General features: G+C 49.4%; 1 protein-coding gene across 2 annotated transcripts in view; it reads left to right on the forward strand.

Annotated features, from left to right (window-relative positions):
• Positions 1–16,320, forward strand: part of LOC117360784 (neurabin-1-like) — a 162,512-nt gene that overhangs the window by 110,502 nt on the left and 35,690 nt on the right. For both annotated transcript variants that reach the window (XM_033945129.1, XM_033945130.1), the window contains exon 15: positions 10,939–11,010. In XM_033945129.1, coding sequence (XP_033801020.1) covers positions 10,939–11,010 — 72 coding nt within the window. The remainder of the gene's footprint in view (positions 1–10,938; positions 11,011–16,320) is intronic.

Consider the following 16,320-nt stretch of genomic DNA (forward strand, 5'->3'; position numbering starts at 1 on the left):
AAAATGAAGTCAGATAAAGACCTTATCACAGGACAAGCAGGCAGCTATTCTCACATATGGATGACGTCATCAGCGGAGCCCGGATGTGGAAGCTCGCAAGCACACTTGCTTGAAGAAACTAGAAGTTTTGTGTCGACCTCACCGCGCATGCGCGAGTGCCTTCCCGCCCAGCGTAGGGTGCATCTCCTCAGTTCACAGTTTTCCGTGGAGCTAAGAAGTCCGTCTTTGACTCTCTGCGTTTAACTTTGTTACTTCGTGCCTTCTCTACACTGCGGTTTGTGTTTTTTTCTTCACGAATCGCTGTTTTTTTCTTTTTCTTTTATTTCTTTAAAAAAAAAAAAATTTTACTTTCTTCCGTTTGGCTGCTGGGGCAGGCCGCTTGGCTTTGATTTTGCGGCGGCTGTTTTTCCTCCTATGTCCCGGCCAGCAACGGGCTTCAAGAAGTGTAGCCAGTGCCAGCGTGCGATTTCCCTCACGGACTCACACCGTTGGTGCCTCAAGTGCCTTGTGCCGGATCATCAACCGAAGTCGTGCGAGCGCTGTGCTACTCTTCAACCTCGAGCCCTTAAACGTCATCGTCTTTTGGTGGAGAAGCTCTTCGAGATGGATTCTTCCTCCGATCCCTCGACTTTGAAGGCGAGCTTGGCCTCACCTTCGACCGAGACTCCTCCTGCTTCTACTGCTTCCACCTCGAGCCTCATCAGACCTTCATCGTTTGCAGCAGCTCTCTCCTTGACGACATCTGCTGTATCTTCCCCTGTATCCTCAGGTCAGATAGCTCAGCAGAAAGTTCCAGGGGTGGTGCTTTAGGTGCCTAAGACTTCCAAGTGGAAGCACATTTACACTGCCTCGGTGGAACCTCCAGCTAAAGCAGGTGGTCCAGTTTCAGACGCGGATCCATCCTTGCCGGCTTCTTTCCAGAGCATGTTGGAGAAGCAATTCATTCAGTTCCTTACTAATATGGAACCGAAGCTTCTTCCTCTCATCCAGCCTGGGCATTCTGCAGACTCCTGTGAGGTCGAGCCGCTTCCTTTGCCTCAGTCTGAGCTTACACACTCTTTGCAGGGAGCAGAGTCTCTGCGAGTGTCTGGTCTGGCATCTAAGCACTTAAAGCAAGGAGCAGAATCTTTGCAAGTGCCTCGGCAGGAATCCTCACACACTATACAAGGAGCAGAGTCTTTGGGAGTACATCAAGGTTCCTCCACCAAGCCTCTGGAGCTTCGATCTACAACCTCCAGTGCTTAGAGTTGAGTCGGTTCAGCGGATGGCCACTAAGATGATCTCGGGGCTCAAAGGTCTCTCGTATGAAGAAAGACTAAACAAATTGCAGCTCTACACTCTAGAGGAACGCAGGGAAAAGGGGGACATGATTGAGACATTTAAATACATCACAGGACGTGTCGAGGGGGAAGACGACATCTTCTTTCCCAGAGGACCCTCGGTCACAAGGGGACACCCGCTCAAACTCAGAGGAGGGAGATTTAATGGTGACACCAGGAAGTATTTCTTCACAGAAAGAGTAGTAGATCACTGGAACAAGCTTCCAGTCCAGGTGATCAAGGCCACCAGCGTGCTTGACTTTAAGAATAAATGGGACATTCACGTGGGATCCTTACGAGGGTCGAGATAAGGAACTAGGACATTAGCACCCAGACTTAATGGGGGGTCAATAGAGTGGGCAGACTTGATGGGCTATAGCCCTTTTCTGCCGTCATCTTTCTATGTTTCTATCCATTCTTTAGTGGCATTGGCTGCTTCTGTCTCCGAGGCGAAGTCTCCTCGATCTTCGAGATCTGCTTCTAAGCACCATTCTCACCGACGATTGAGGCCTTCTTCGAGGCATACTTCCAGGCATAGTTCTTCTTCTAAAGAACGTCCCTCTTCAACTAAACCTCGATCTACTCCTGCTTCGACTAGACCGCCGACTCCTCGATCGAGGTCTCCACTTCCACACCTCGAGGATGCTTCGTCCAAGTCTCCATATTCTTTTGATGCTTTTTTTCCTGCCGAAGCTTCATCTTCGACCCAGGCTGCCTCGACAACCTCAAGTCCTTCTCGAGGCAAAGCATTGGCAGATCAGCTATCTTTTTCATCTTTTCTTTGTCAGATGGCTGTTGACTTGGATCTTCAGTTAGATGCTGCTTCCAAATACTCTAAGGAGTATCTCGAAGTCATGCATCTACCTCAACCTCCGGCAGAGTCACTTAAGCTTCCTCTTCACAAGCTTTTGTCTCAGACTTTTGCCAGATGCCTGGAGAATCCTTATACCATTCCAGCTGTTCCAGGCAAATTGGACTCTAGGTATAAAACTCTCCATCGCAAAGGGTTTGACAACTCATAGTTATCTCATCAATCCCTGCTTGTGGAGTCATCCTTAAAGATGTCCCATCCTTCCAAGGTTTATGCCACCGTTCCTCCTGGAAGGGAAGGGAAAACTATGGTCAAATTCGGACGTCGCATCTATCAAACTTCTATGATGTCCTCTAAAGTCCTTCATTTTAATTTTAATTTTATTACTTATTTTGAGTTTCTCATAACTCTTTTACCTAAATGTTTGAGTTATTTTGATACTCAAAAACACTTTGAATTTCAAGAAGTCATTGCTTCTCTATCACAACTCAGATTACATCTCCTTCAGTCATCTTATGATGCCTTCAAGTTGCCTGCCCAGGCGGCTGCTTGCTCTGTAGCAATGCGACGCCTTACCTGACTTCGTACCATTGACATGGACCCTAATCTTCAGGACCGCTTGGCTAATATTCCTTGTGCAGGCAATGACCTCTTTGATGAATCTATCCGAGGCAGCCACCAAGAAGTTGTCTGAATATGAAAAATCTTTCGCTTCTATTGTCAGACCTAAGCCCAAACCAACTCCTGCCAAGTCTACATTTCCTCCTCCCATTTAACAGAGGCGTTTTGCTCCAAGGGCGGCTCCTTATACTCTCCCCCCCCTCCTAAGAAACAGCAGCCTCAGAAGCAACAAAAATCTCAACCTTCTGCTGCATCTAAGGCTTCAAAACCTTTTTGACTGTTTACAACAGAGCATAACCTCCATCATTCTGTCTCTGACTTCTCTTCCCCCTATAGGAGGTCATCTCCATCATTTTTACCACCGATGGATGACAATTACATCCGACCTCTGGGTGCTGACCATCATCAGGGAAGGATACTCTCTTCATTTCACTCAGGTTCCACCAGAGTTTCCTCCAAGATAGTATCTTCAGGAAGCTCAAACTCTGCTTCATCTCCATGCCATCGAACCAGTTCCTTTGGAACAGCGGAACAGGGGGTTTTACGCCCGTTACTTCCTTGTTCCGAAGAAGATGGGCGATCTGTGGCCCATTCTGGATCTCAGGGCTCTCAACAAATTTTTGGTCAAAGAACAATTTTGAATGTTGTCCCTGGCATCCCTTTATCCCCTTCTCGAACAGAACGACTGGTTATGCTCTCTGGATCTCAAGGAGGCCTACACTCATATTCCCATTCATCCGGCCTCAGCAGCAGGGAACCATACCTTCTACCAGTTTTTCCATCTCTGCTTACACAGAGTGAAGGGTCTCTCCTTCATCCCAACTTGCAGTCTCTACACCTGACAGCTTGGTACCTCTCAACATGACTCCTCTTCAGTTTTCTCAATCTGTGAGAGACGTTTTAGAGGCTTCTAGGAAACCTACCACTAGAGATAATGCTATCACCAAAAAATGGACTAGATTTTCTACGTGGTGTTTTTTTCAAGGAGCCTTAACATTCCTCCTTATCTTCTCTTTTGGATTACCTTTTGCACTTATCCACTTCTGGCCTCAAGTCTACATCGATCCGAGTCCATCTCAGTGCAATTGCGGCTTTCCATCAACCTATTGAAGGGAAACCCCTCTCTGCTCATCCAGTGGTTTCCAGATTCATGAAAGGACTTTTTAATGTCAAACCTTCTCTCAAACCGCCTCCTGTGGTTTGAGACCTCAATGTTGTCCTTGCTCAGCTGATGAAGCCTCCATTTGAACCAATTGACAAGGCTCATCTGAAGTATCTCACTTGGAAAGTGGTGTTTCTCATCGCCCTTACTTCTGCTCGACGAGTCAGTGAGCTGCAAGCTTTAGTTGCTGATCCACCTTTCACGGTGTTTCATCATGACAAAGTGGTCCTACGTACTCATCCAAAATTCCTCCCTACAGTGGTATCAGAATTTCATCTCAACCAATCTATTGTTCTCCCAGTGTTCTTTCCAAAGCCTCATTCTCATCCTGGAGAAATAGCTCTTCATACTCTGGACTGTAAACGTGCTTTGGCCTTCTATTTGGAATGCACCAACCCACACAGAACTGCTCCTCAACTTTTTGTCTCCTTTGATCCAAATAAGTTGGGACATCCTATCTCTAAACGTACCATCTCCAACTGGTTGGCTGCTTGTATCTCTTTCTGCTATGCCCAGGCTGGATTACCCCTACACAGTAGAGTCACAGCCCATAAAGTCAGAGCAATAGCAGCTTCCGTAGCTTTCCTCAGATCTACACCTATTGAGGAGATTGCAAGGCTGCTACTTGGTCCTCGGTTCATACTGTCATGTTTCACTATTGTCTGGATACTTTCTCCAGACGGGATGGACAGTTTGGCCAAACAGTATTACAAAATTTATTCTCCTAAATTGCCAACACTCCCATTCTGGTTAGCTTGGAGGTCACCCATATGTGAGAATAGGCTGCCTGCTTGTCCTGGGATAAAGCACAGTTACTTACCGTAACAGGTGTTATCCAGGGACAGCAGGCAGCTATTCTCACAACCCACCCACCTCCCCTGGTTGGCTTCTCTGCTAGCTATCTGAACTGAGGAGACGAACCCTATGCTGGGCGGGAAAGCACTCGCACATGCGCGGTGCGGTCGACTCGAAACTTCTAGTTTCTTCAAGCATGTCTGCTTGCGAGCTTCTGCATCCGGGCTCCGCTGATGACATCACCCATATGTGAGAATAGCTGCCTGCTGTCCCTGGATAACACCTGTTACAGTAAGTAACTGTGCTATATGTCCTAGCCAGTCTGCCCATCCATGCCATCTATTATCCCTTCCTTGCCCTTATTAATGCTGCCTGATTCAAGGAAAACAATTTCAATTTGATTTGGCCCATTGAATGAATTTTTTTATTCGATTCACTTTTCCCACCCAATTGGGCGTTTGTCTTCTGTTAACTTGCTCACCAGGGTTTCCTGCCCATTTGACATTTTCTTCTTTTTCCGTGCTCACCATCCATCTTCCATCTCTGTACCTTCCCTTCCAGTGCCATATCCAACATACCATCTCTCTCTCTCTCTTGCCTTGTGCCCTGGGTCAAAAATCTATTCCCCTCCATGCAGCATCTCACTCTTCTTCCCCCTCCATTATCATGTGCAATATTTCTTTCTCTGTCCCCATGCACCATCTCTTCCTGCCCTCCACCCTGTGTCCAACATTTCTCCCTCTCTCTTCTCCATGCATGTCTTCCCTCTCCTCCACCATATGCAGGATTTCTCCCTCTCACCCCTTTCTATATCTGTTGCATGTCTCCCTTACTCTCCTCTACCCCATGTCCAACATTTCTTCCTAACTCCTCTGCTCTTTTCCCCCATGTGCAACAGTTTTCCTCCCTCCTATCCTCTTGTACAGCTTTTCATCCATCCCTCCCATTCACCTGTGCAGCAAATTTTCTCCCTCCTATACCCCTGTGTAGCACCAACCAACTGACCCCTCATCCCCACCCCTTCGGGCCTCCCAAAGCAACAGCAATGGTGACGGTGGCTGCCGAGAAAAGGCAGCACTCCAAACAGGTAGCTTCTGGCCTGCCCTGCTATGGCTTCCCTCTGCTGCTGCGCCAGTGATGTCGAAGAGGGAAGCTCTAGCAGGGCAGACCAGAAGCTGCCTGTTTGGAGCGCTGCCTTTTCCTGCTGGCCACCATCTCCGCTGCTGCTGCTTTAAGAGGCCTGGAGGAAAGTCAGGACTCACTAAATTGGTGGGTCTGATTTTTCTACAAAGCGAATCAATTCGAATCGATTCACCAAAGTGAAACGGGCAGCACTAGCCCATAGAGATCCTATATATTTGTCTCTGCATTAGGACACTAAACCACATTATTTACCCCTTACATGACTGAAAAAGCACTAACACAAGTTCTGTTGCAAAGACACAGGATTCTGTACTGAAACTGTTGCCCTCCTGTAGACGTGAACTTTGCAGAAAGATGTTTCTCAAATCTCTCAACTCTACCCCTTCAGCAGTTCAGTTTTTCCTTCTATAAGTGAAGTGAGAAGGTGTGTTCTGATTTGCTCTATTTTCATTTTTTTATTTTTTGGTATTTTTATCCATTGGTCCTTTTTTTCCTGCTTGGTATTGGTGCTCGGAGATTTCCTGCTTGGGTTTACTGACCCGCGTGGGCAAGCTGCTGCTCACAGACCAATCTCTTCGGAGCTAGCCTGCTTTGTGGTCCACTGAGAACTCAGGGTTCTTTTCCCTGGGAGCATGCTTGCCTGCTGATTTATCAGAGGCTTGAGTGGAGGTTGTTAGGCCCCTGGGTTTCAGGAAGCTGGCAGCAAATTCCCTCTCCCCCAACGACACGTTACATGGACTTTCAGGGTTCAGAGTCCTTGGTCAGTGTCCGCCTAACTGGCAGCTAGAAGAATTCCAATGGTGGATTGGATCCTAGCAGTTTGTGAGGCAGAAATCTTTTTCCTGTAGGCAAGCTGCTTTAAACTAACAGACACCAGAAGTCACAGTGAGTACACTTCTCCCTCGGTATTCGTGGGGGTTAGGGGCAGAGCCGAACCTCGAAGTGTGAAAAATCGTGAATAACTTTGTGCTGGCTCTGACCCACCCCCGGATCTTGCCTGGTGGTCTCCGCCTCTGATCACCTCCTTCCGTGCGTGTTGCGTGTTTGCAGGGGCCAGTGCGGGTGCTTCGGTCTCCTCTTTCCCCGCTTCGGTGTCGGGCCGGGCAGAGCGAAGATCATTCCTCTCTGGGCTGGGCAGCCTGTTCCGGCCTTACCTGGTGGTCTAGCGGGCTTTCGGGGCAGGAGTGATCTTCCTACACGCCTGCCCCGTGCAGATTGCCAATAGGAAATAGCTTCCGTGAGCTCCCGTAGTCTCTCAAGACTGACAGGAGCTCACAGCAGCCATTTCCTATTGGCAGTCTGCACGGGGCAGGAGCGTAGGAAGATCGCTCCTGCCCCGAAAGCCCGCTAGACTACTAGGTAAGGCCGGGATGCCGGTGGGAAGGCGGAAGGGAGGTGGGGAAGGTCTGAAACGAAGCTTTCCCCCCCCTAAAACAAAATCACGAATAACCGAATCCGTGGATGCTGAAAATGCGTATTCGGAGGGGGAAGTATATTCTGAAGTTAGAATTAGGTTCCCCCACCTCCAAAACCCCTTTTTCTATGGTGTGTCGTTGTTTTTTTCCAGGTTTTTGGTGCGATTTTACTAGTGTCGGTGGCAGCAGCCATCTTGTATTTTTATCAGTCTTTTTTTTTTTTTTCAAAGCTGCTTTGCCTCAAAAACCTCAATTTTGCCCAGAGATCATATGCAATGGATTCCCCAGGCCAATCTGTCCCTGGTTCATGCTTTTTTTGCGCATTTTTGCTGGCTGACGAGTGGCCATGTTGAGTGGGAGGAATGGCCAGGAGCTTTGGGCTCAGCCTTCTTAGAGTACTCCAAGGTGAGAAAATCCCAGAAAGCCCAGCCTAAAGGGAAGAGATCCCAATCAGAGGCCGCATGCAACCAGGGTACAAAACGCAAGCACATGGAGGTAGCGGATGCCCAACTACTCCAATCAGGTCTTAGGGATTTTCAGACTGCCAGTCTCTCATGGAAAGCCTATTTGACAGGCCCCAGGAGCGCTGCTCTGCCTGTGAGCACGCCATCCCTGACATAGGGAGAGCTCCCTTCCAGGCAGGCTTCTCTGCCATGGAACAAGCTGGCTCCAAGCATCAGTGACCAATCGGAGCAGGACTGGAAGTCCTTTCTATGTCATTATTGTCTTGGGGATCCGCTGCATCCTTGGATAATTTAGGGACTCTGGGACCGGAGATCAGGAGGCTATGGTGGCTATTGATCAGAGTGACGATCCCTCAGCCGTCTTTTCAAGTCCACCACTGTTTCTCATGTCACTTCAGACACTTTGCGAGTTGAAGTTGGGCCCTCAGCAGCCCTCCACCTCCCAATTTTCAGTTATGAGCAATACAAACACGCAGACTGCCTTTTTCCCCAGCACATCCAGACATCACCTCACTAGTCACTGAACAATGGGAGTCCTCAGAGGGCTCCCTCAAGGTGGCAAAAGCTATGTTCAAGCTTTATCCTGTGACTCTGGACTTTCATCAGCTGTTTTCACAGCTGAAGGTGGATTCCATAGTAGCTCAAATGACTAAGCGTCCCTCCCTTCCTAGTGAGGGAGGCATGATGCTGAAGGACATGCAGGATCGCAAGGTGGACATGGTCCTTAAAAGACAGTTTGAAGCATGCTGTCTGCTGCAGGTGCATAGGATCCCTTGCACATTCTTAGAGTTTCTGAAATCTGTTGTTACTGAGCAGTGATGGTAATTGCTCTGCCTTCAGAGATTACTTATAACAAGTAAGCAACTTGACTTTCTTGTTTTGTATAAACATCCATACTCTAGGAGCTGGGATATTTGTCATTAATCCTAGTTACCTCTTCATGTATTTACCGTATTTTCGCGGATATAACGCGCGCGTTATACGTGATTTTACGTACCGCGCATACCCCTCGCGCGTTATATGCCTGAGCGCGGTATAGAAAAGTTTTTAAACATAGTTCCCACCCCGCCCGACGCCCGATTCACCCCCCCAGCAGGACCGCTCGCACCCCCACCCCGAACGACCGCTCGCACGCGCTCCCACCCGCACCCGCATCCACGATCGGAGCAAGAGGGAGCCCAAGCCCTCTTGCCCGGCCGACTCCCCGACGTCCGATACATCCCCCCCCCGGCAGGACCACTCGCACCCTCACCCCGAAGGACCGCCGACTCCCCAACAATATCGGGCCAGGAGGGAGCCCAAACCCTCCTGGCCACGGCGACCCCCTAACCCCACCCCGCACTACATTACGGGCAGGAGGGATCCCAGGCCCTCCTGCCCTCGACGCAAACCCCCTCCCCCCAACGACCGCCCCCCCCCCCAAGAACCTCCGCCCGTCCCCCAGCCGACCCGCGACCCCCCTGGCCGACCCCCACGACACCCCCACCCGCCTTCCCCGTACCTTTGTGTAGTTGGGCCAGAAGGGAGCCCAAACCCTCCTGGCCACGGCGACCCCCTAACCCCACCCCGCACTACATTACGGGCAGGAGGGATCCCAGGCCCTCCTGCCCTCGACGCAAACCTCCCTCCCCCCCAGCCGACCCGCGACCCCCCTGGCCGACCCCCACGACCCCCCCACCCCCCTTCCCCGTACCTTTGGAAGTTGGCCGGACAGACGGGAGCCAAACCCGCCTGTCCGGCAGGCAGCCAACGAAGGAATGAGGCCGGATTGGCCCATCCGTCCTAAAGCTCCGCCTACTGGTGGGGCCTAAGGCGCGTGGGCCAATCAGAATAGGCCCTGGAGCCTTAGGTCCCACCTGGGGGCGCGGCCTGAGGCACATGGGCCAAACCCGACCATGTGTCTCAGGCCGCGCCCCCAGGTGGGACCTAAGGCTCCAGGGCCTATTCTGATTGGCCCACGCGCCTTAGGCCCCACCAGTAGGCGGAGCTTTAGGACGGATGGGCCAATCCGGCCTCATTCCTTCGTTGGCTGCCTGCCGGACAGGCGGGTTTGGCTCCCGTCTGTCCGGCCAACTTCCAAAGGTACGGGGAAGGGGGGTGGGGGGGTCGTGGGGGTCGGCCAGGGGGGTCGCGGGTCGGCTGGGGGGGAGGGGGGTTTGCGTCGAGGGCAGGAGGGCCTGGGATCCCTCCTGCCCGTAATGTAGTGCGGGGTGGGGTTAGGGGGTCGCCGTGGCCAGGAGGGTTTGGGCTCCCTTCTGGCCCAACTACACAAAGGTACGGGGAAGGCGGGTGGGGGTGTCGTGGGGGTCGGCCAGGGGGGTCGCGGGTCGGCTGGGGGACGGGCGGAGGTTCTTGGGGGGGGGCGGTCGTTGGGGGGAGGGGGTTTGCGTCGAGGGCAGGAGGGCCTGGGATCCCTCCTGCCCGTAATGTAGTGCGGGGTGGGGTTAGGGGGTCGCCGTGGCCAGGAGGGTTTGGGCTCCCTCCTGGCCCGATATTGTTGGGGAGTCGGCGGTCCTTCGGGGTGAGGGTGCGAGTGGTCCTGCCGGGGGGGGGATGTATCGGACGTCGGGGGGGGGGCATCAGGCTTTCAGGATGGGGACAGACCTTCAAGGGGGGACAGGACTTCAAGGGAGGACAGTGCACGGAAAGTCAGGGGGGGTGAACGGAGAGTCGGGACAGCGCACGGAAAGTCAGGGCAGTGCACGGAAGTCAGGGGGGGTGAACGGAGAGTCGGGACAGCGCACGGAAAGTCAGGGCGGGCGAAAGGAGAGTCGGGCAGCATGCGCGGTATATGCCTGAGCGCGGTATAGAAAAGTTTTTTGTACATATCATCGTGATTTCTGCGCGCTATACCCCTGTGCGCGTTTTACAATGGTGCGCGTTATATCCGCGAAAATACGGTAGTTTAAACTGGTAGAAGGTAACATTGAAGAAGAATTAACAGATAAAGAATGAGAATGGATGGATACAGAAATCTAGATATTCCCTAGACATTTTGTTAAAGAGAAAAGATTAGGTAATGCCACCCAGGAAGAGCATAAATTAGGAAAAAAAAAAAGAGGGCTCAGAACATAATCCTAGGGGCAGACCCAGCTTACTTTTCTATTTGGCTCCTATGTACTGTAGTCTTACATTCTTTTTATGTGTAGATCAAAATTAAGTAGCATAACTAATTTGTATAAAAGTGTGACATTTTTCTTCATTCTAGAGGCTTAAGAAAATCAGGTGGGAAAGGCAAGAAGCAAGACAAAGAAAATCTGAGAGGATCTCTGGACAGCCGGTATTTATTTATTTAATTTTATCTAGTTGAGTACATGGGGAATGTACAATCTTTAACCAGAATATCTGCTTCAGTTTTGGTTTTTTTTGTAAATTCAAGGATTATATAGTAAATCTACTAAATGTTATAAGAAATTATGTATGAAATTACATCTGATGATTTTACATCTATGATGAAATTTTATATAGAGTGCTCAAGCTAAACTCTTTTGGTGCAATAATTTGATGTATAATTTGGATTAATGTGGCACAGTGGTTAAAACTACAGCCTCAGCATCCTGAGGTTGTGGTTCAAATCCACGCTGCTCCTTGTGACCCTGGGCAAGTCACTTAATCACCCCATTCCCCCAGGCACATTAGACAGATTGTGAGCCCATTGGGACAGAGAGGGAAAAATGCTTGCATACCTGAATAAATTAATGTAAACGGTATAGAAATTGAATAAATAATAGCTCATCACGACCAGCAGGTGGAGACTGAGACCAAACTCTTGGTTATAGTACTTAATAGCTGACCCTCTCACTATCCATCAGTCTTCTCTCAATCTCTATCAGGTGCTGATCTTGGTGAGCTGTATCCATATCCCCTGGTTAGGGCTGTTGAAATTTGTTTAGGACTCATTGTCCCCATTATGGTGCCGGACTGAGCTTGGACGGGCCTTGTTTGAGGGTCTGACCGATCTCGGGGGTGTCACACCCGGCGGGTCTTATGCTGGGTCCCTCCCCTTCCTCCACCTCCCCAAAATTATGTAGAGGTGTCTCAGCTGTAAGCCTTGCTACCAATACAGGCAAGGAATATAGCTTTGAGAGCCATGGAGTCTGTTCTGTGAAAAAAAAAAAAAATCCTGAGGCAGTGCCGATCTGAAGAGTTTCTTCAGTGCTGAGTAAATGTGTTTTTTGTTAACCCGCACTTTATTTTACAGGCTAGGTCATGTATTGCTCCAATGCAAAGCACTCGTGGCTGGCCTATGCAAGCGCTGTGCCGGCCACTGCGAAGGGGAAACCTCATCAGCAACAGATGCCGGCGTTCAGACTTCCCCTTTGTAAGTGCTTCGCGAGTCAACAGCTGACAGCAGGGAAGCCCAGGCTTCCCCTGCCGCCCACACAGGGATTTCCCAGCCACCGAGGTTCAGGGTAAAAAGGATTACCTTACCGCCAAAGTTGCTGGGGATTCCCTTTTTGCTGCTGCTGGCTTGCCTGCTTTAGGGGCTGGGACAGTTCAGGCTTCCCAGCTGCTACAAGCCTCGGAGGGGTCAGTTCGGCCCCCCTCAATGCCAGTTGCATCCCCCCTCCTTCTCGCTTGTCTCAACGGCCACAGGTTGCTTGGGCCAAAGAGTTTATTTCTGAAGAGCGGTTCGCAAACCTCCAGGATCCTCATGGGGGGGACAGATGTCGTTAGCAGTGATTTTGCGGTTCCGTCAGCTGGCAAGGATGCATCCATGGGACACGTTTTTCACGGGAAGAGCTGCAGGTGCTTATTCTTCAGGTCTCCTCGGTGTTGCATTTCAAAGACAACGCAAAGGAGCCCCCGCATGTTGTGGACCCTCTGCTTGGGGGATCCGCTCAGCATCCCGCTCTTTTCCTATGCTTCAGGATATTCAGGATATTATGCTTGCACAATGGAAAGTGCCGGGAGCGCCCTTTCGGTTTGTGCATTAAGAACATAAGAATTGCTGCTACTGGGTCAGACCAGTGGCCCAGCAGTCTGCTCATGCGGCGGCCCCTTGGTCAAAGACCAGTGCTCTAAATGAGTCCAGCCTCACCTGCTTATGTTCCAGTTTTGCAGGAACTTGTCCAACTTTGCCTTGAATCCCTGGAGGGTGTTTTCCCCTGTAACAGACTCCAGAAGAGCTTTCCAGTTTTCTACCACTCTCTAGATGAAGAAGAACTTCCTTATGTTTGTACGGAATCTATCCCCTTTCAACTTTAGAGAGTGCCCTCTCATTTTCCCTACCTTGGAGAGGATGAACAATCTGTCTTTATCTGCTAAGTCTATTCCCTTCAGTATTTTGAATGTTTCGATCATGTCCCCTCTGAGTCTCCTCTTTTCCAGGGAGAAGAGGCCCATTTTCTCCAATCTCTCACTGTACGGCAACTCCTCCAGCCCTTTAACCATCTTAGTCGCTCTTCTCTGGACCCTTTGGAGTAGTACTGTGTCCTTCATGTATGGCGACCAGTTCTGGATGCAGTACTTCTGGTGAGGGTGCACCATGGCCCGGTACAGCAGCATGATAACCTTCTCTGATCTGTTCGTGATTCCCTTCTTTATCATTCCTAGCATTCTGTTTGCCCTTTTCGCTGCCCACATGCATTGCGCGGACGGCTTCATCGACTTGTTGATCAGAACTCCCAAGTCTCTTTTCTGGGAGGTCTCTCCAAGTACTGATCCGGACAGCCTGTATTCGTGTATGAGATTTTTGTTACCAACATGCATCACTTTACACTTATTCACATTGAACCTCATTTGCCATGTCGATGCCCATTTCTCGAGCAGGGGGAGATCGTGCCTAACCAACTTACTACACTTCTTCGAAGGAATTAACAAACAAATGGACAGAGGTGACCCCATAGACATCATATACCTTGATTTCCCAAAAGCCTTTGACAAGGTGTCTCATGAACGATTACTCCGGAAACTGAAGAACCATGGGGTGGACAGAGACGTACATAGATGGGTCAGAAACTGGTTGGCAGGTAGGAAACAAAGGGTAGGGTTGAAGGGCCACTACTATGACTGGAGGAGGGTCACGAGTGGTGTTCCGCAGGGCTCGGTGCTCGGGCCGCTGTTATTTAATATATTCATAAATGATCTAGAAACAGGGACGAAGTGTGAGATAATAAAATTTGCAGTTGACACCAAACTATTTAGGGGAGCTCGGATTAAAGAGGATTGTGAGGAATTGCAAAGAGACTTGAACAAACTAGGGGAATGGGCGACAAAATGGCAAATGAAGTTCAACGTTGAGAAATGTAAAGTATTGCATGTGGGAAGCAGAAACCCGAGGTACAACTATACGATGGGAGGGATGTTATTGAATGAGAGAACCCAAGAGAGGGACTTGGGGGTAATGGTGGACAGGTCAATGAAGCCGACGGCACAGTGCGCAGCGGCTGCTAAGAGAGTGAATAGAATGCTAGGTATAATCAAGAAGGGTATTACAACCAGGACGAAAGAAGTTATCCTGCCGCTGTATCGGGCGATGGTGCACCCACACCTGGAATACTGCGTCCAGTTTTGATCGCCATACCTTAAGAAAGATATGGCGTTACTCCAGAGAAGAGTGACACGTCTGATAAAAGGGATGGAAAACCTTTCATACGCTGAGAGATTGGAGAAACTGGGTCTCTTTTCCTTGGAGAAGAGGAGACTTAGAGGGGATATGATAGAGACTTATAAGATCATGAGGGGCATAGAGAGAGTAGAGAGGGACAGATTCTTCAAACTTTCAAAAAATAAAAGAACAAGAGGGCATTCGGAAAAGTTGAAAGGGGACAGATTCAATACAAATGCCAGGAAGTTCTTCTTTACCCAACGTGTGGTGGACACTTGGAATGCGCTTCCAGAGGACGTTATAGGGCAGAATACAGTACTGGGATTTAAGAGAGGTTTGGACATTTTCCTACTGGAAAAGGGAATAGGAGGGTATAAATAGAGGATTACTGCTCAGGTCCTTGACCTGTTGGGCCGCCGTGTGAGCGGACTGCTGGGCAAGATGGACCTCAGGTCTGACCCAGCAGAGGCATTGCTTATGTTCTTATGAGCTTGATTATGTCACGTTGCAGATCTTCTCAATCCCCCTGAGTCTTCACTACTCTGAATAACTTCATATCATCTGCAAATTTAATCACTTCACTCGTCGTACCAATGTCCAGATCATTTATAAAAATGTTGAAGAGCATGGGTCCAAGCACCGAGCCCTGCAGCACCCAACTGGTGACGCTCTTCTAGTCTGAGTATTGTCCATTTACCCCCACTCTGTTTCCTATGCTCCAGCCAGTTTTTAATCCACGTATTTCACCCTCGATTCCATGGCTCGCAATTTTCCGAAGTAGTCGTCATGTGGAACCTTGTTGAACGCCTTCTGAAAATCCGGATATACAATGTTGACCGGGTCGCCCTTGTCTATCTGCCTGTTTACAGCAAGTTGTCTATCTTTAGCAAGTTCGTCAAACAAGATCTTCCTTTGCTGAAACCGTGCTGGCTGGTCCTCAACAGACCGTGTCCGTCAAGGTGATCAATGATGCGGTCCTTTATCAGCACCTCTACCATTAGCCTGGTACTGAGGTCAGACTCACCGGTCTGTAGTTTCCCAGATCTTCCCTCAAACCTTTTTTTGAAGATCGGCGTAACATTCGCCTCCTTCCAGTCTTCCGGAATCTTTCCCGATTTGATCGACATATTGCCTATTAGTTGAAGCAGTTCAGCTATAGTCCCTTTCAGTTCCTTGATGACCCTCGGATGGATGGCATCTGGTCCCGGGGATTTATCGCTCTTAAGCCTATCGATCTGCCTGCATACCTCTTCTAGACTGACTGTCAACCCCATCAGTTTTCTGTCTTCGTTTCCAGCATATAGCCTGATGGGTTCCGGTATGCTGTGTATATCCTCTTTGGTAAATACAGACGCAAAAAATATGTTCAGTTTGTCGGTGATTGCTTTGTCCTCCTTTAGCACTCCTTTTATTCCATGGTCATCCAATGGTCCCACCACTTCCTTCGCAGGTCGTTTCCCATCCCGGAGGGGGATAGGAATGCCTTGAAGTTGCCAGTGGTGGACGCAGTGGTTGCTGCCTTTGCAAAGCGGCATGCTGTGCCCGTTGAGGGCGGATCAGCCTTATTGGGACTCTGAGGAACATGGGCTAGAGTCTCTTCTGAAGCAGAGTTTTGATGTTTTTCCCTTGGCGCTACAGGCGGTGTTTTGTAGTGGTCTGATGGCTCGGGCCTGTTTCAGTGGGCTGAATGTGTTCTTGACTGAGTCTGATGCCTGGTCCTTGGTGGATCAGGAAGTAGCCTAACTTGATATGGCTGCCTCTTATCTCTCGGATGCCTTGCTTGGGCGGCTGATGCGGTATCTAAGACTTGACAAAATTTCCCTTTTGGGGATTTTTTTTTTTTTTTTTTTTTTTTTTTTTTTAAATTTATAACTTTTGAAATAAAATTCACAACAATACATCTTCCTGAGTGAAACACAGAGAAGGAAAATCATTCAAAATGAAAATTCTTATAGTATGTTCAAATCTAATCTCTTTTCTTAGACCATAGTGATAATAGGGGTAGTCAACATATATAATAAGGAGAAATTTAATACATAA

The sequence above is a fragment of the Geotrypetes seraphini genome, chromosome 5 (assembly GCF_902459505.1).
Source record: "Geotrypetes seraphini chromosome 5, aGeoSer1.1, whole genome shotgun sequence".
NCBI lineage: Eukaryota > Metazoa > Chordata > Amphibia > Gymnophiona > Dermophiidae > Geotrypetes > Geotrypetes seraphini.